The sequence below is a fragment of the Mastacembelus armatus genome, chromosome 7 (genome assembly GCF_900324485.2).
Source record: "Mastacembelus armatus chromosome 7, fMasArm1.2, whole genome shotgun sequence".
Taxonomy (NCBI): domain Eukaryota; kingdom Metazoa; phylum Chordata; class Actinopteri; order Synbranchiformes; family Mastacembelidae; genus Mastacembelus; species Mastacembelus armatus.
In genome coordinates this window covers 22,614,854-22,634,458 of record NC_046639.1, presented here as the reverse complement: position 1 = coordinate 22,634,458, position 19,605 = coordinate 22,614,854, and the positions used below count along the sequence as shown (strand labels likewise).

General features: G+C 39.0%; 1 protein-coding gene and 1 long non-coding RNA gene across 9 annotated transcripts in view; one reads left to right on the top strand and one right to left on the bottom strand.

Annotated features, from left to right (window-relative positions):
• The first annotated feature begins 3,267 nt into the window (after nucleotides 1-3,267).
• On the top strand, nucleotides 3,268-12,240 carry LOC113146233 (uncharacterized). 2 transcript variants are annotated; one of them, XR_003297326.2, is made up of 9 exons: nucleotides 3,268-3,325; nucleotides 3,428-3,593; nucleotides 6,024-6,111; nucleotides 8,507-8,765; nucleotides 9,344-9,471; nucleotides 9,567-9,644; nucleotides 10,103-10,188; nucleotides 11,411-11,607; nucleotides 12,020-12,240. It is a non-coding gene; the product is annotated as an uncharacterized LOC113146233 (long non-coding RNA). The 2 variants fall into 2 exon arrangements; XR_003297325.2 differs by lacking the exon at nucleotides 9,344-9,471.
• The window catches only part of dennd2c (DENN/MADD domain containing 2C), an 18,062-nt gene continuing 5,588 nt past the window's right edge, over nucleotides 7,132-19,605 (bottom strand). For 3 of the 7 annotated variants that reach the window (XM_026333590.1, XM_026333589.2, XM_026333592.1), the window contains exons 3-19: nucleotides 18,208-18,332; nucleotides 17,321-17,397; nucleotides 17,008-17,166; nucleotides 15,927-16,005; nucleotides 15,689-15,736; nucleotides 14,266-14,453; nucleotides 13,665-13,774; nucleotides 13,122-13,191; nucleotides 12,495-12,572; nucleotides 12,026-12,166; nucleotides 11,417-11,565; nucleotides 10,334-10,511; nucleotides 10,076-10,117; nucleotides 9,515-9,623; nucleotides 8,485-8,727; nucleotides 7,916-8,002; nucleotides 7,132-7,838 (exon numbers count right to left, since the gene is read on the bottom strand). In XM_026333590.1, coding sequence (XP_026189375.1) covers nucleotides 7,807-7,838; nucleotides 7,916-8,002; nucleotides 8,485-8,727; nucleotides 9,515-9,623; nucleotides 10,076-10,117; nucleotides 10,334-10,511; nucleotides 11,417-11,565; nucleotides 12,026-12,166; nucleotides 12,495-12,572; nucleotides 13,122-13,191; nucleotides 13,665-13,774; nucleotides 14,266-14,453; nucleotides 15,689-15,736; nucleotides 15,927-16,005; nucleotides 17,008-17,166; nucleotides 17,321-17,397; nucleotides 18,208-18,332 — 1,915 coding nt within the window. In that variant the 3' untranslated portion in view covers nucleotides 7,132-7,806. The remainder of the gene's footprint in view (nucleotides 7,839-7,915; nucleotides 8,003-8,484; nucleotides 8,728-9,514; nucleotides 9,624-10,075; nucleotides 10,118-10,333; nucleotides 10,512-11,416; nucleotides 11,566-12,025; nucleotides 12,167-12,494; nucleotides 12,573-13,121; nucleotides 13,192-13,664; nucleotides 13,775-14,265; nucleotides 14,454-15,688; nucleotides 15,737-15,926; nucleotides 16,006-17,007; nucleotides 17,167-17,320; nucleotides 17,398-18,207; nucleotides 18,333-19,605) is intronic. The other 4 variants (XM_026333596.2, XM_026333594.2, XM_026333593.2 and 1 more) reach the window with 4 other exon arrangements.

Sequence of the window (19,605 nt, the reverse complement as noted above, 5' to 3'; positions counted from 1 at the left end):
CCATGGTCCCAGAGCCACTGCTGTTATGTGTTGTGGTTCTGGGAAGACTCTTGAAATAGAAAAATCAACACTATGTAATGAGTCTTACATATTTAATGTTGGTTTAATTGGCCCCTGCTGTCATTAGTGTTGATCATAATTTGCTATAATATTTATATATATATTTTTTTTATCTTTTTAAAATTCTCATTTCACTGTTCATAGTTGTCTTTACTAATAAATTATGTGGATAATTGAAGGTTCACATACTGAATATGGGACATAATATAACAGGGAAATCTATTCAGGGATAATGCATGAAACACTAAAACTGACTGTAACTTTGAGCGTAGTTGCTGATACAGGGCTTCTGATGAGGAATCTAGACACCTCAGGCTGCTTTTCCACCTTCAAACATCCATCTAATTCTCTACACATCAGCAGCCACCAGCAGCATTGCATCACTTTTTCCAGTGTGAGGGGAAAAATAAGGTAACAAATCCTGAGTTTTGAAATTTTAACTGGATCAAGCAGCCACCATGTCCACACTTCCTTTCTGCATCTATATCCTTTATTTACTGTCAACAAGCAAAGTGCCAGAGCTGAGACTGTCACTGTTGTACTTCGGTAAAAAGCCCACATCCAATAAACGATATGGGTGATATGTAAAAGGCTGGAGTCCATGTTATAAAAAAACACTCAAAGATTTTTTTAACTTTAGGATAAAGATTGTATACTGTATGGTAGGGTTGTGACTACTGCTGAAATTTTTGCTTTTTGTAATCTTTCTGTTTGTGATTGCTGCTATAGTAAATGACAATTTTGGACATACTGGACAACAACAGGTGGAGATCATCTCTCTGACAGATAAGGTTCAAAAAGACTTCAAAACAAAGCAGGTAAACGAAACAAATATTGGTTTACAAGCTTGGGCGGAATTATTTTACAACTATGAGCCAGTCAACTTATCTTTATGGCCCCCAATTGCAACACAGTCACGTTTTTCCAAATAATCGTTTGCAGCTTTAACTATAGAACTGTTTCTTGCCACATCATTGATCAGAGAATGGGGAAGTATATCCTGTTTTAATGCCCCTTATCATGGTCGTATCATCATTAAGAAATTAAGGAAAAACCTCGTCAGACACTAAAGCAGGTTATAAATCTCATGAGAGTAAAATTGTTATCACACTTCCAAGAATAGCTTTCCATAACAAAAACATTCCTTTTGAAAAGGGTTCATGTTCAATATTTCTGTTTGGCATGAGATCATTTTCCAACACACTGGCCTTCACTGTCAACATGTGACTTTTATGGTTATGTTTATGCTGAGCCCATGATATTCATAAGTGAATACAAGCAAAGTTACACATGGAAAATGATGACACATTGTAAAAATGCCCGTTGCTATCTCTTTCTGCTTTCGCCTTTGAATTTAGTCTTTTTGTCTGTCGTCATAAAAAGTGTCAAAGGACAGTTTGCTCCTTAAAAAAGCTTTTTAAAGTGTTAATATAAGAACAAACCTAATCCACGGTCCTCATTCCGTGTAAAATGAATAAGTCATACTAGGCTGGCACAGTGAGGTAGTTAGTACTGACACTTCACAGCAACAAAGTTCCAGGTTTGAATCCCATTCAAGCCTGGGCCTTTCTGTGTGGTGTTTGCATGTTCTCCCTGTGTCTGTGTGGGTTTTGTCCAGGTGCTCCTGTTTCCTCCTACAGTCCAAACACATGCAGGATTGGGGTTAGTGTAATTGGTGACTCTAGAGTGTGAGTGTCTGTCAGTCAGTCTGTGGTGTATCCTGCCTCTCACCCAGTGTCAGCTGGGACTGACTCCACCACCCTGTGACCCTGGTAGAATAAGGGGTAGATGATGGAAGGATGGATGTGTACTGATGGAGTCTCATATTATTTTTGACTAAACTTTAAAATGAGCTTTTGCAGAATACAATCGCCATTCTCAGAGCTGGATTACCATCTTGGCAAAGTGTGGAACTGCTCCAAGGCCCCAAAGCTTCAGGGACTTTCAGTGCTCCAGGCTCAGGTGCTAATTACTTTAATTAGTAGGACGTTTGATTTAATTTGAAATTTGTTTGATGATGCACCACTAAAGCACAACATAAACTAATATAATAAAGGCCTTAAACCAGCTTCTGCATTTTACCTAATCTTAAGACCCAAGAGGATCTCTTGTCGAAATCCAGCTTTAATGCCTTTTTATTGAGGTTGATATTCGGTTTGGCTTGTGAATATTGGAAAACAAAAGAAAACGAAGCAAACAAAATAAAAATACAGCAAATAATATGGCTGGTCGCTTATGCACTTGCACATACATGTATAAGGCAACAGGATACATAAAGAACACCAAGAAACATGGAGGAAAGAGTGTAAGGCCAATGTCAGATTTTGCAGCCTGCCATTGTATATATATATATATATATATACACTACATTTAAAGCGTAGCAATGATAAGTTCGTACTTTAGCAGCAGTTTGCCCTCAGGCTGAAGCTGGAGAAAAAAGTAGAAGTAATTAAAACCATAAACAGTTAAAGTAAGTAGTAAATACAAATGCATGAAAAGCAGTAAAGGAACATAAAAGTAACTACAGATACAATGTGAAGACTTGTTTAAAGTTTATAAAGTCTGTATGGTATTTATTTATTTCTTTATTTATTTATTGCATTCTTACATTAACAGTGTCGTATGATATGTGGACAAGCTAATATGTTGATGTGCAAATGTAGTATGTGTTCAGTATCTGTTAAAACTGCTCTTTTTAAAGCATATTGTCCTCCTATGTAAACAGCCCATTTGTGGCGGCGTTGCAGAAAGAGCAGGATGCAGAAACTGCAGGTATCATATAATGATGGTCTGAGGAGGCTGCTTAAGGTTCCTGCACTGTAAGCCAGATGTTCATCACTGCTGGTGTGCCCACCTGCTCGGCTGTGCTGCGTAAGTTCACGTATAGATGCATGTGCAGGCTATCAGACTCTGGAAACAGCATCACTGCTACACTGACCAACCCTGCACTAAGCTCAGTCAGGTTCTTTTCCAGTCTGTGGACTCATTGGCGTTTTAACTTATGGAGATTTGTATGAATTCTGGATTCTGTCTTTTTAAACGTGTCTGTTTTTTTAGTGTGCTATGGACTGTGTGTATGTCAGGTTGATTGGTGACTCTAAATTGCCCATAGGAGTGAGTGTGAGTGTGTGAGGTTGTTTGTCTCTATGTGGCCCTGTGATGGACTGGGGACCTGTCCAGGGTGGACCCCTGCCTTTCACCCAAAGTGAGCTGGGACAGGCTCCAGCAGATCCCTGGGACCCTGAGGAGGACTAAGCAGGTATAGGTAATGGATGATGGATGTTCAGATTGTAATGCTGCTTCAGACAAATATCTGGCTGATGTTAAACTTGCAGGCAGGTGTAGGTCACTGTGTCTGTCCACACAGAGATCTGAGGTGAATTTCCTCCATGCTGCCCAGGGAACACTGCCCCTTCAGGACCAAGAGAGAAGTGATCTCCAGCAGGACTCCCCCTGATTAGATGAAGTGATTCCAGGTGTGTTCGGGTGTGCTCTCAGTTCTCAGTGTCTCCAGCCTGCATGCATCACTCACAGTGAGTTGTCTTCCTTTAATGTGAAACTGTTATCTGAATTCTGGTGTATATTTATTCATGTTTCCATACTTTGATAGTTTGCTTCTTTATATTGATTGTACATGTGGACCAATGAACATCCTTTTCTTGATCAAGCCGTTTTAATTTCTAAGTGTTCCTAACACCAGAATGAAGATCTAACAGACATTTCTTCTTGTTTTTTGCTTTTCTCTAAGCTTTGCCTTTCTTTTATGATATGGGCCTTGTGCTTTACAAAAAGACAAACGTCTTAGTGCCTCAAACAGCTTTAAATACAGCAGCCAGAGAAGTTTAAAGGATTGGAACAGCTGCATCTGAAGCTGGACAGACTCACAACTACAGTCTTTTTAGCAAATGTTAGGCTTTATCCTTCAGTGTATTGTGTTTTATATATATCTAGATATAGATATCTAGTGACTATAGCTCTGATTTAAATGTACTCCACTACAAAGTACACTATTATATATATTTTTTTATTTGAGATGAAGTGGAGTGGAAGTATAAAGTAATATTTAAATATATACTACGGAACTTTAAAATTTTACTTTTGTGAGGTGAATGTTTTTGTTAGACCCTAGTGAATAATCATGACTTTGCCACAGATGTAGCAGAAGCATTAATACTGGTGAGCGCAGGTTTAATAGAGTAACAGTAGCAGAGGCACAGAGACTTTAACACTGCTCTGTGTGTGTGTGTGTGTGTGTGTGTGTGTGTGTGTGTGTGTGTGTGTGTGTGTGTGTGTGTGTGTGTGTTTTTTTGTTTGTGTGTTTGTAGCTTCTATCTTTCTTTTTTCTATCCGTGCCTGCCTATAAACAAAATAGCTGTTTGGATTCTAAAAAGTCACAGCTTTGGGTGTTGTCAAGGTTAAAGAACGTGTTGGGCTGTGACAGTCTGTCCTCGTGCACCGTGACATTGTAACATATTCACAGAGAGTTTTGGGTGTTTCTGCCATAAAGATGGTCACGTTTTTGAGCATAAAAACAGGCTCTGAAACATGACAGTGCATGAGAACAGGCTCTGAAACAAAGGTCATTGTAATGCAAATCCATCCAAAGCCCCCAAAAAAAAAAATCTAATAGACATTATGAAAATATTTTCCACAGTGTTGTTTTTTGGTCTGTTGGCCTTCATTTGAGTCGTCTGTCATCAGGGCTTAATTTATTAAATCCCTCCCAAGCGTAGGCTACAGCCTACATTCATGTAAGTGAAGTTAAACCATATGTCTCTAAAGAGTGCATCTGAAACAGTGTGTAAATTTGAATCAGGCCTCTGTGACATTCACACTCTGTCAATGTTTTATCTTTTTATTGTTCACAACCCACAGTATCTCAGTGTTTTCCAGCGGCTGCAGCCCGTCTGTGGCTCTCAGCCAAGCTCCATGGTTCTTGTTCATTTTTTTAAGGTCACAAAATTTTTGTTTTTTAAAGGCAAAATAATTTCTTAACAGGGAAATGCAGTATTTTAAGCAAATGTATGTTACATAAATAAAATTAAATAGTGGAACAGCATGTGGAACAGTCCTAATTCACCAGATTTATCCTTTAACCTGAACCAGACAAGTCAGATTGGTGTTATTCTGAGCAGTGTTAATACTCTGCAGGTTAATATCTCAATTTTACCTTGATGTATGGTGCTAAATAACTAAAGCCATATTATGGAATTTAAGTCAAACAGTTAGAGAATAAAAGTAATAATCTATGTCACACTAACAGTTGTCCTGTTAACATCCATCGGTTAATCCAGAATAGTACAGGTAATCCAAGCATTACATCTGCAGCTGCTGTTGAGGCATAACAGAAAAGCTGCTAAGACTTTCAGTGCCTTTGCTGATACTAGATGCACATGAAGACAGTGCCCCCATGTGGACATGATGATAATTCCTGAATTATTTGAAAACTCAGTTACACTCTGAAGAGGTATTTTAAAATATAAATGTAAAATATAGTAAATTATAATTCTGCTATAATGCATAAGTAAAGTAAATGTATAAATAAGTTTCTGGGAAGGACTATTTTTCAAAGATATGGGGAATTCAGCAGAAATCCTATTAGTCTCTAACAAAGTAAATACCTACTAGTTTTGACTTTCTAGGTTTTTTTTTTTTTTTTCCTAGGGTGATAAATTTGAAACATATATTCTTGGTTTCACTGGTTTTATTAAATACTCAGATCACTCTTTGTTGTATATTTCATTTTAAATGTATAAAACTGTAATTTTTACAACCCAATCCCAAGACAATTTAAAATTTTATTAAAAAATCTGCAATCTAAAGTTTTAAGTGTTCAGGTCCTGTGGCACTGTAAGCTGTGGTCAGCTCCATCTTTTTTCCAATTCTCTTGATGTGTCTTCATCTACTTTCTTAGTCTATGTTGAAATCATGAAGTCTAATGAACTGTCTGTTAAACCCCACAGACCTTGTGTGAAGGAACCTGACGATGGCAGCTCAGACACTCCCAGTTCAATCTGATGGCGTTCAGGAGGATCTGCCAAGATTATCCAGGTATGCAGCATGTGACACTGTAATTGATGCCACTTCTAAAAAACGTCCAATTAAGGGTCTGAATATGTGGCATTTTTGTTTTTCATTTTTAATACATTTACAAAAAATCTAAGCACTGTGTCATTATGGTATATTGGTATAAGTGTATATTGATTAGCAATAGATTCCCTATATTTCTCTGCTACAACATAGCACAGGTCGTACTGGTAACTCTGGGGTTTTGCTTTTTTAGATTAAGGATATTAATCAGACCATTAAATCAAGCTACTAACATTTAAAACATAGATAAAAATAATTACTGTAAATAAAAAGATTAAGTAACAATATAAAATGTAAAGGCTGGAGTTGACAGTCTGATTTAAATTCAACAGGACTGTATTTTTCTTAACATAAGAGCAGGCTTGTACTTTTGTAATGTCTATTCATTACAGCTAAAGTTTTGACCCATTTGTCCTCCCCCAAAGTAATCTGGAGACAAATTTTTAAAAAGACTAAAAACATGCAGGAGTCAGTGAAGGACAGGCTCATGATCAACTGTCTTAAAACAATAGTCAGGTCCCCGTATGAATATTAAACATTTGCTGTTCATACAGACTCTCACAGGACCTCATGCTAATGTTTCTCATATGGAACAAAAACCCATTTTGTTTGCAAAAATGTATTCAAAATTTTATATGACGCTAATGCACAGCTTCAGCCTTCATTAATTAAATTAAATAATTTTAAAGTGAAAATACAAATTCCACTTGAAATAATTAAGTCAAGACTGCTGAAGCCTCATTAACTTCAGAAACGTTTCTGAATACACTTTTGCACAAACCGAGGTCTGTAGATTTTGTGCCCCATCGCTTTCATTGCATTAGGAGAGGGCCTCTTAATGATTAGGAAGAATAATTCATTACTGGAGCACAGTAGCTTATTGTATAATATATAAATATTAATCTGACTATTGTTTGAATACAAACTGTGCCCCTATACAGAGTAAATGTACAACTATACATAGTCACACATTAAAAATACTGTCCTTGGGATCCAATTTATTTAAAAAGTATATAGGACACATCATGCTTTAATACAAAAATATTCCAAATACTGTACATAGGTTCTCAGGATTGTGCAAAATGTAAAACCAAATTTACAACTACAGTTAAGGAGAAAGTTAAAAGAAAAGTTTTTACTCAAAATGTAAATCCCAATTGATGAGGTTTTTCCTGGAGTCTGAACACTGATCAGAGACACACTAAGAATTAATAAACCCACTTAGTCTGAAATGCAAACGAATAGTAAACAGGTTTGTAGCATAGAAAATGTATTTTACATTAAAATTTACAAAAGAGGACAAATCAGGATAAATCCACAATATTTTCAGTTAAGTACAACAGGGTGAAATGTGCAGAACTGAATCCAACAAAAAAATGTCTTGCAAGTAAACATTTTTACAAGGACACGTCTTGTCCCCAAGACTTTTCCAACGATGCTAAAAAAAAAAAAAAGAAATCTAAAAACCAGTTTCCAGTTTAACGAGACCTGCGCTGCTCTCAGGTGTGCATAAATGGTTGTAAGATGAGTCCTGGTCCTCAGCATCCCATTCACACCCAGACAGACTTTGATCCACATTCATTTCCTCAGTCCAGCAGCAAGAAGTGTTCTTAATTACAAAGTCTTTCATTTCAAAGTCAGGTAATTTGTCTTCTGTCATTTAATTTGTAAGAGCTTCATCTTGTTTCCTAGAGAGAGAAAAAACAAACAAATGGTTAATTTTCAAAAGGTTATAGTTTTAAATGTTTGAATGAGTAACACTTACCCAGTCCTTTAAGGAATTTGTTCACACCACTTGGCTCCGGCTCAGGGTACGACTCCAAATACTCAGCCACTCTAACTTCAAAGAGACCTGAGAGAAAAACAGGCATGTTCATGTTTTAAGACAGAACATGTGCAAGAGTAGAAGTGAAAACTAAAATAAATGTCATTTAGCAGCATAGTGTATTGTTCTGGTATTTGTATGCATCTTCTTAACCCAAACAAATGTCCTGATTTATTTAAGTTAGGTCACATGTCTTTAATTTCTTTAAAAGATTATTTTCAAACCACTTAATTACTTCCACTTTTAGGTGAAATCAATACAACAGGTGTTTTTACCTTCCTATTGATTTTACGAAAAGTAATTCCACAACACTGTGTAGTGAGTTGTGCAATTCCATGTAGCATCACTCTGCTTCAGGTTTTGGTTTGCCTTTTCAGAACTATCACTGTCGTTATTGAAAAAGAAAATTCCACTGAACCAGTCATTAGCCGTTTAATAATGTCATATTTCAATTTTTAAAATCGGTCCTTGTGACTAACAGCAGAACCAGTGTCCACCAGTTACTGTACCTCTTCCTCCTCCCTTTCGCAGCTCTTTGTCCTGAATGAAGCCGGCAAACATCTGGGTGTCCATGAAGAGCTGCAGGAACTGGCGAACTCCACGGGAGGGATGAGATTTGCGGAAACTGTCACGTTGGAATTCTCTGCTTCCATTGGAGGACTCGACCATGTGGAACGGATAGTGGCCCACCAGCTCCACGAAGAACCGCACAAAACCCTCTGACACCAGGGAGCTTAGGTCAGCTGAATGGCCTGCACAGGGCGTATTTTGGGTCAAAGAAAAAGATATGGTACGTTACCCAAAGCAGATTAATTCTAATTCTTTCTACTTTCAACTTGTTCTACTACAGACTTACTTCATATTCAGACTCGTTAAAGGCCTGTGCTTAGGGATGCAACGGTTCAGTTAGACCACGGTTCGGTTCGTATCTTGATTTTTGGGTCATGGTTTCAGTGGATGTTTTGTGTCTGAGAAAAACAAAAAATTCTTCTGTATTCAACAGAAATCCCAAAATGCACTGCAGATTAGTGTGAAGATGGCGCTTCTTCAAACTTCTCCACTTTCAGCTAGGCTTCAATTACAAAGGGGTGGGGCATAGCAGTGATTGGAAATTTACTCGCAGGGAGGGGTTCTCTACCTCAGCCTGCATGGCAGATCCATACTAACACAGAATTAAACTGCAAAACTGAAAATTTGTGATTCATAAGGGCATATTGAACCGTGAATGGTGAACCTTACGGTTGGATTTTAAATCAAGAACCGCTGCATCCCTAGTGCTTACACTGTAATCCTAGAATTGAAACTTCATTGTGCAAACTCATAAAATGATATTGTAACAATATTTGAAATGTGTGATCACTGATGTAGGTGACTGGAAAAAAAGAACTAAAGTAGTGTTGATACTACTGTGATAAAAAAACACAGGACCTGCAAATAATCTCTAGTTTAAGGAACTTCACCTGCTGATGTGGAAACTGTTATAGGCTTTTGAATTGGTGAGTTTAAACACCTGCCACGTGTGATGTGTATTGCACCTACCTCCATATCTGTCTCCATCCTCCTGTCTCAGGATATCTTCCCTCTCCTCCAGGATCTGCTGCAGTGCTGCCTGCAATTTACTGGGCAGGATGCAGTCTTCATCACCCAGCTGTCACACATCACAAGAAAGGTCAGCAATTTAAAACACACAGTCAGAACATACATCTGTTCTTTTTTGGCCCCAGTGGAAACTTGGAATACCAATGGACAGAAATACTGATGATTGCGATTAACTTAACTAACCTCGCACACTTTTCCATGCATTAATCTTATTTGGTAAATTTGTTCCAATGAATTGACTAAATGTGTGTTCAGGACTTATTTCAGTCCTAATAAGACCCAATTCTGTGAAGCATCTGTTAAGCATTAAAGGTCTGTGAGTATACGCACAGTCTATGTGCCGGACCCACAGATCCCAAAGTTCATGTCTATGTAACATACATTTGTTTCTATCACCCTTGAAATAATCTGCATGGCAATAAAAGACAAGTGCAGGCAAAGCCATCTTTTCCACTGCGACCACACCTATTACTCCCATAACACACTGCTGTGTGTACAAACCTGAATGACAAACTTGTCTTCACACAGATCCACTATGAGCACCTACACAGAGAGACGAGATGACAATTACTGACTGCAGGAGATCACTATATTGCAACAGCAGTTATAAAAAGGTGAGGTTGGTCTAAGCTACAGTGTGTCTAGGGTGTTTCTCACTATTCTTATATGTGCTGCTGTGGAGGCCTTACCAAAAACTGCACCACTGGAACAGTTTAAAGTGAAAATTGGACAGTAATTTTTAAGAGAATTCCAACTGACCTCCTCAATGGGCAGCTCCAGCAGCTGTGGCAGGCAGGGTGCCAGCACCCCGATGAGGAATGGGGTTGGTGAGCAGCTGATGTCCAGCATGCTGGATGGTAACACAGGCACAAAGGTGTGCTGCCAAGTGAAGGGGTACAGCAGTGCCAGTGCTGCGTGGCCACACCGAGACAACACACTTCAGTGAAGAGGGGAAGAGATTAAGTGTCAACTTAAAACACCATATAGTTCTTCACACATAACATGACAAAGGACATCAATCATAGCTCCCTGAAAAAAAAGATCCCACACTAGTTATTTTAACCAACTAAGCAAACTGGAGTCATAAATTCTCCCCAAATGCCATTGATCTGTGCTGATGCTCTCAGTGCAATATTTGAAACTACTATTTCTGAGGTGTCTTTGTCCCTTTATGGTCAGTTGTGTGCATGCTGTGAAATTACTTCTTTTTGATTGGTCAGTTTCTGCAGCTACATTTTTCTTATCTTTTGGCTCAGCACTTTTTCCAAAGCACACTCATCTTGTAGCAACTCACTGATTTCTTCTTGATTTAAGAAGTGACCAGTCATTTATCATTGTTCTTAAGGGTGTGTGCCATTATTACAACCCTAAGCTTAAAAAAAAAAAGATCCTCTAAACCCAGCAATTTTAAAACCATCAATCTTTAAACCAATTGTTCATCTATGTTTCATATCAAATCAACTGCTGGGTAATTGTAATTTTAATAACCTTTTTCATTTTAGACTACTTTTAGCACATCCTTCCTTACCATATTGCTGACTCCAACAGAACCTCAAAGATTCATATGAAGACTCAGTAACAACTACTGACAAAAGTGCAAAGTTAGTGACCCATATTTTAGTTTGGGTAATTAACCCAACAGTAAAGTGAACAAGCACATTGAGGCCAAAGTACACTCAGATCATACTGGTGCTGAGCCTGTGTGAAGTAATCAAGCATTGACTATAGCTGTTGTACATCAGTGTCTAATTTTTTTAAAATGCTCATCTTTTCATATATCACCCCTATAAATACTGATGGATATTTGACCCTGCAGTGTTTTGTGTGTAATGACAGCAGTACCTCAGTTTGTCAGCAATGAAAATGACACGCCTCTCAAGCAGAAGGGAGGCGAACACCTGGAGGAGTTTCCCGACACTGAGACACTGCAGCAGGCTGTTAAAGTCCACGTGCTCTAATCTGGAGTCCACTGGTCGACACAAGGTCAGCACCTGGCAAAGCAACAACAGCCTAAGGATCATTTATCATTTACAGTAGGTGCATGTAAACCTTGTGTTGACAAAAACATTCATTTTGGATACATCCATGTACAGTATGTGTTCCTAAAGACAGTGGCCTGGTGTAGGACTGCAATTAGAACTGCAAAGGTGGAAGCTTATGTTAATGCCTTAAGAGCTTCCAAACTGCTAAATCAGAAGAACTTTGCAACATTTCCTGTAATTTTTATGGGAAGGGTCATAACTTCCCTTACTGAGTTTGTAAACTCAGACAAAACTGCTGACCCTTAGACAATATACAGCTGTCCCAACATGAACCCTTCAAAGCTCAAATGGCTACCCTCTTGTTTGCACAGATTACCTCCCAGTCTGAGTCATTCTGAGTCTGCAGAAAGGAGTGGTTAAGAGGAACAAAACTACTAATTAACATTTCCCTTTTTGGTTTCAGGGTTACCTCATTCCCAGAACCAGGGAGGAAGCTCTTTACTGTGACTGTACGTCCAGGGGCTGGAAATGGGGCTTCCATCACGCTACGCATGAAAGGATAAACCAGCGCTGGAGAGACCTCTCTGCGCCTCTCAACCTCCTCCAGAATCTGGACAGACAGAAGCAGACAAAACATGTGTCCTGAAGGAAGCATTGATTAAATTCCAAACATTACAACGTTAATGTAGTTTTCTTTCTGGTCATGATCACACAAATCACTCAGGTAACTGTAAAGTAGGTCGGACATGCATGCAATTTCCCTTTTTGTAACACCCAGTCATTGCTCAATGTTTTTCTAGTGTAGCTTCATTCCATTCTAATGCACACAGAGTTTAAACGAAGCAGCTTTCACACACTTCCAAGAGGATTAGCTTATTGGATTTCTGTAAATACAGCCCTTTTTCATGTCCCTCTAAAGGTTAGCATGATTACCTTACCTTGGCAAACAGGTTGAAACAGCCCAGCTTGCTGACAATACAGTGCACCTCAGGAAGCCTTTTCCCTTTTCCACTGGGCTTGAAGACACACAGTTTCACATGTCACAAAACACACCAAATATAAACATAGCTAAATAGTTCTATTTAGACATGTACATGTATCATCAAGGTCATTTTTACCTTTTCATTTTTAATAGCAGCTTTTTAGATCAGAATAAAACAAATCTAACATCTGAACTCAATCCTTGAGCTTATCTACCAACCAAACAAATGCATAGTTATTTTTGTAAGGTTGGACAAACTGTCTACACTAAAGATGGAAGAAAGTCAGCAAAACCATCAGTGTGTGCAAAAGACAACTACCACATAAAATACAAAAGTCAGATATGCTTCACCCAAAAAAGTCTGCTTTTAAATGTGCCTTAAAGGATCTAAAGCAGTTCTCCATGTGAGGGGAAAAAGGGGGAACATGAAATTCTTCTTGTTCTCTGTCATTCATTCAGAAGTGGTAGAGTCTGTTATTCACATCTCCTTAGAGATGTTGAGTAAGCACATGGCGGGCTGCCATGTCATCACAGACACACAAACATATGAGTGATTCAGGCAAATGTCAACTCATATACTTACCAAGATCTTACGGCAGTAACAAAACCAGCGGCTGCCATCTTCACTAGTCAGGACAAAGGAGAAGGTCTCACTGCAAACACAAGATCAATACACAGAGGATAATGGCTACTGCACTAACACACAAAGTTTTTTTTTGTTTGTTTTAAAAGCAGTGGAGCAATGTGAGTTGAGATCATATCCCACATTGTAATAATAAACAAAATCAAGAGGAAAAGAAATTACCCCCTTAGCACTCAATAGATTTAATTAGGTCAGATGAAACACTAATATTCCCTGCAGGGGAATTTGTGTAGTTGCAGCAGTAATGTATGGGTTACAGCTAACAGTTGGGTCTAAACAGGTAAAGAGGAAACTGTGGTATTACACATTATACAACTCATAGTTACTGTGATGAAAAGTTTGACAATGTTTGTGAATACATGGAAGATGTGTGTAACAACAAACTAAGACACACAGATTAAGAAACAAATCAAAGATGAAAAAAGAATACAGTATCATGAAGTACACATGGTGTTGAAATATTACTGTAGTGCATGAGCTGACCTTGGCATGTGTGCAGAAGGCCTCCAGTCCTGTGGATCAGGAAAGCAGAACTTAGGAATGACCTTGAGCTGGTCCTCAGCCTCCCTGGACAGTCGGGAGGACTTCTCAAACTGAAAGAGATACTCCACTTTAGTACAGCAGCATTTCTCCAGATCAGTTCCTTAAAGTGAGAACATCATGTGCAATCACTGATCAAAAATAACAACAAAAATTATTTCAATAAACATAAAAAGTGAATGAATAAACAATGAGTCATGCAGTTTAGCTGACAATTTCTGTAAATTACTGTCGTCTTACTGGAACAACAGTATCTTCTCAGCAGTAACAACACATTTTCTACAGATGATCAAATTATCATGTGATGACATGGAAATATTTTAAAGTCCCTAAAATATATGGAGAAAAATACAAACTGAAACTCAAATCAACAACTTTCCCACACAAAAGTGCATTTCAAAGACTTCCTAGATGTTATGTATAATAAAAACCATCTACCAAATAAAATGTGAATTTGGACTTGAAATTGCCAGAATACAATTCAGTTTAAGCACTACCCTTTGCTTAGAGGGGCGGTTATTTTACTGCAAAGGCTGTTTCTCACCATTTGGGGGAACTGTTGTGTAATTTCAGGGGAGTAGGTGTTTCCAGAGGAGCATTTTCTCAGTGACACAACCACAAAGATTTGAAAAAGCTGTTGCTGCTGCAGCTGGATCAGGTCTCTCTCTAGGGTGCGGTAGCCTGGTCGACGTTTCAGTGTAGACTGGATATAAACCGACCTCCTGGAGCCTGCTGGACACCACACAAAAAGATGATATGTTAATGTTTGTCCTGGGACAAATCTAATCCAGCACAGAGGAGCCATACAAGGCACTTTCAAGATCAATATACAGTATCATTGCACAGTTAACTCTCAACATATGGGATCTGAGGCAAAGGTCATGCTTTATCTCACAACAGTTGTGTTATTTGAGTTTCTCCCAGTTTACACAAGCTACATTTCCAACAAGCCTAAATCTTGGATGTGCCGTTGGTTTATACTAAACATAAGTCAAATGTGCCAAACATAACTAACTGTGGGGATAGTGATACCACAACACACAAAACTCATGAACAAACCCTTTACCCAAGCATCACTCACTCTTCTATCATGTTCCACCTATGGCCAATACGCTTAACTTATACGATACTGTACACATCAACTACGCTCCGTTTCAGACCATTACCGTCCAACTTCCGCTGTAGATACGCTGCCGACGACCAACTCAGGCCGCAGGTGTTAATGAGGCGGCAATCAGCGGTGGTCAAAGGGCGTAAGTCGGGTGTTAAACGGGGCCGTGGGGAAAGGATCGTGAGTCAAACTCAAAGATCGGCAGTGACATTTTGTCTCCTGACTCACCCCCAACCTGATGCCGTCCTTTTTCACGCTCTTCCCTTTAAGGTCCGCCCCATTCCCGTTAACCTCCGCCCCATTCCCGTTAACTTCCGCGCTTTCCGTCCTATTCCCGCTCTCTCCAGGTCGGGAGACGGTTCAAACACAGCTCCCGACTATCCGGCTCGACGCCACCCCGTTTCCGTTCAGGTCCCGACTAAAGCCACTTCGTTCCCGTTTAGATCCCGACCAAAGCCGCCCCGTTCCCGTTTAGATCCCGACCAAAGCCGCCCCGTTCCCGTTTAGATCCCGACCAAAGCCGCCCCGTTCCCGTTTAGATCCCGACCAAAGCCGCCCCGTTCCCGTTTAGATCCCGACCAAAGCCGCCCCGTTCCCGTTTAGATCCCGACCAAAGCCACTTCGTTCCCGTTTAGATCCCGACCAAAGCCACTTCGTTCCCGTTTAGATCCCGACCAAAGCCACTTCGTTCCCGTCCCCTTGGGAACATCTAAAATTTCGAGGTGGGGAGTAGAGAGGGGTTCTGTGGAATGTGGGTGTGACTCTTCATAAGTATATATTTCTAACTTTAACCTGAAAAGCAGACTGAACATAAAAGGGACAATACTAAAGGGACAGTTTAACTTTATCTCCATACCTTTGGTGTTGTCCTCTGGGTCGCTCTCTGTCCCACTGGTCTCCTCTGCTTATTTGAATTAGAGGAGGGAGAGGTTAGAGAAAAGAATGAAAGACTTGACAAGCTATAATCAAATGTGGACAGTCAGCGATTTGTTTCATAATCAGCAGATGATTCTCTTGCAGTTGGCCTAGTGCGTACCATCAACAATCTCAATGAAGTGTCGATGTAGGTGACATTTGGGCTGTGTGGGTCTTACCTCGCAATGAGATTCCCTGGTTCTTCACTCTCTTCCTCCCTCGCTTTTCATCAAAGATGGTTTCAATCTTGTTAACATACTATGTAGTACCCCACACACACACACACACGCACACACACACACAGGTATTTGCCAGCACTATAATTTCACAGGCATGATTACACAGAATCATAACAACCTTTAAGTACATAATTGCATTTAGATTTTCAGCATTTTTCCCCTTATACTTGTGCATTCTTTTCCTAATGCCCTGAAAGAACACAGCTGAATATTCAATAAAGGGTTCTACTCAGCTAAGGTCTTGCATTAAGAGATACAGACACACACAGGAAGCTCTAACTTATCTTTCAGAGGACACACAGATGACTGCCAGTTGAGAGGCAAACTTGTATGACAGTGTAAGGAACGAAATAAAACTGTTCTTAAGATCATGGTGATGTTAAGCAGAACAAAACATAATGATGTCATATGACTATGATGATTTTCATCTTTCTAACGTCTTTGTCAAAGATGTGATCTCAAAGAATTTAAGGGCAGCTGGATAACTAAATATGTTGGTCTTTATTAAGCCTTACATTCTCAACAGGGAAGGACACAGATCAGCAAAGACATCTTGACCAAAACAAACCTGCCTGGCCTGGGTCTAACCTTCAGGCAGGTACAGTACAGGTATCATGTAGGTTTGAAGCTATAATCCTTCTCTACTCATCACATGTACAGATATTTCAATGAGTCTGTGTTATTACTGTACCTTATTATTGAAGTTCCTCCCTGTCCACTCTCTTTCCACTGCCATGTGTCCTAAGTTTGAAGTGTGTTCTTCTGACTAAAACATTCACACAGTATGTTGCTCTACCACTATCTTATTTCTTTCACCATCCTCTACTTCCTGCTCAACAAGTCAACACCCCGTACTTTTTTTTCTCTCAACCTAAAACATGATTCATCTTTCAACATACCAACCATAGCACATGCTGCTATGTTGTTCTTACATAGGACATAAAAAAAATAATTAATCTAGGTCAGTAATTATTTCTCCATACAATGCTCTGTGAAAAATAATACCAAGACTAACATTTACCTGAGGTGTCTTCTGTGTTTTTTGAGCGCTGGTGTGCCACGGTGTAGCTGGTTTGGAGATGTCTGCAAGGGTTGAAGATTTGGATCCTGTTAATGCTGGGGAACCCTTCTTCTCCACATTGCTAGCGTAGCCTTGCAGCGTTTGGGGTTTAGGAGGCAGCTGAAACACAATGTCAGTTGTTGTCAAATAATTACAGTACTTCCTCGCTTACAGTCCCAGGTGAGGTAGGGATCATTTAATACATCCTCATGGATATAATGACAAATATGTCTGTACTACGAGAGGCAGATATAAACAGAATATTTTCCAGTACCTTTGGGACTTGAGGCCTTGCAATAGGGAGACACATGGGAGACGGCTTGACATCCTCATAGGGGTTATCTCTGGTCACTGATGGATACAGAAAGATGGAATTAGACTGCTGACTGGATGACAAGAACCAGTGCTCCCTTTTCTAGTATAACAGAAATTGTGTGGAGAGCCTGCTGTGGATATATAAAAAAATATTACTTTTCATCTCAAAGCCAGAGCACTTTATTCTCTTTTTCATATATTCCCTTCTGTTTTTAGGTGTTTTTATATTAGCATTTAAATCATGTCAATATTTTTTCTTTTGAGTGCCTACTATAATACCTAGGAATTGCGTAATATACCTATTCGGTGAACACAGATTTTTTGTTTTACTGCTGTATCACCATATCTCTAAATTCTGACACTGAAGTTTACTTCACTGCAATAATTGACACAGATTTAGACATTTAATTTATTAACTCAATAAAACAATATCTTTTTACTACGTGCTCTGATTTATGACGAAAACGACACTTTTTTCAGTGAAGTCACCGAAAGAGATGTCTACAAACTACTTCCATTCATTTCTAAAACATAGTGCCATTTATCATGCTTATCACACAGGCCTCCATATTCCTCATATGCTCTTCAATCATCTCTTCTAATTACTTGACTACACACTGTCCATTATGCTACAGCCATTTAACAGGTTCTGTTACAATAATAAAACAAGCAGTAAATGGACAAATTAAAGCAACCGAACTTTACGTCCATCCAATGGTTTTCATAACTTCCTGGCTTTGTATGTTCTTAACAACACCAGTACTAAATTAACTTTAACATTCAGTGTAAGTTCATTCAGTCATTCAGTTCTACTTCAGTTTACATGGCAAAGGGAGCTGGACTTACAGACAATGTCCTCATAAATATTATCGTCAGAGTAGGCATGGTAAAGGCCTGAGTGCCTCGCCTCCTGTCCCAGCGTTTCTTGCTTTACTGCGATACGTGCCGCATCCTCATACTCAAAGGACTTCCTGTGGCAGGGATGGAAGGAAGGCAGTGAGAAAGAGGGGTCTGACTGCTGTCCTAAAGATAGCCCATTACTGTTCACTCTATTGTCTTATGTTCTGCCAACATCTCTCTACAAAAACCCTTGTGTTGATATTCAATACAACAAGAGAGAGGGAGATAAATTATAATGAAATGACTGTGCATATGGTCCAAACATTGGCACTATGACAATAGCTGTCACTACAAAAATTAGGTCACTGTGTGAGCAACTTGCTTTCCCTGGAAGCTTTAAAAATGAAGACTCAGCTAGTGATTGTTTTACACTACCCAATAGCTATTGTGCATTGCAAGTTTCATACTGTTAGCTTTTTTTTAACACGTGCTTGGTCTTAGTTGCTTTATGTGAAGCATGTCCAATGTAATGTAATACTAAAAGGAGGAATTTTTTAACTATGCCAACTGTACAGATATGAGAGGAGAACTGCAGAAGTTATTGGTATAAACTCAAACCAATTTACATTTACCAACTTTATATTAACCAACTTAATATAATGTATAATGCCATAGTAGAATAGCATAATGACAACACTGAACCACATTTAGCTTTGAAGGTCTACTTTTACAGTATTTAACAGTACTCTTTATACAATAAAAGTAGTTAAAGCAAGTAAACTTAGCTCTGAAACAGACACATTGTCCACAAGTGGTAATTACAGAATAATGAGAGAGTAAATTTTCCCCTCATTTCCCAGGATTCTTCTCATCAGACATCATCATTAGGAGTTATGTTTGAAGATTTGGAAGTTTTCTGCCCAAATCGGCAACTATTTATTTAAAAATTCAGATGGACCAGTTTTCCTGCAATGAAATGTTACAAGGCAGCTATTTTGTCAGTCAAATATAGCATCACTGAGCAGGTGACCTGACAAAACGGGACTTCAAGCAGCAAAAAAAATTAAAAAATAAATTCATCTTCTGGTAGTGTAAAAATTTGTAAAATCAGTGCTCAGCTGTGAGATGCTCTAACAGCAGTGTAACAACAGCACAAGCAGAAAAGCATCAGACTCAAACTGACTCAGTAATGTCATTTGCACAGCATTATCTATCTCAGGTTTGATACCATAAGCCACCAGAAGATACTGGTCATTTTAGAACAATTAAAGCTGTAGCTGCAAAACCGCTACTGAACTAAAGAAAATGTGAATGTTAATGCTTATCAATTCAACTTCGTATTTGTAAGAGGAAGGATCTGTTACTTCCTAATTAAAAGGTTACCCAGTCCTGCTTTATGTGCAC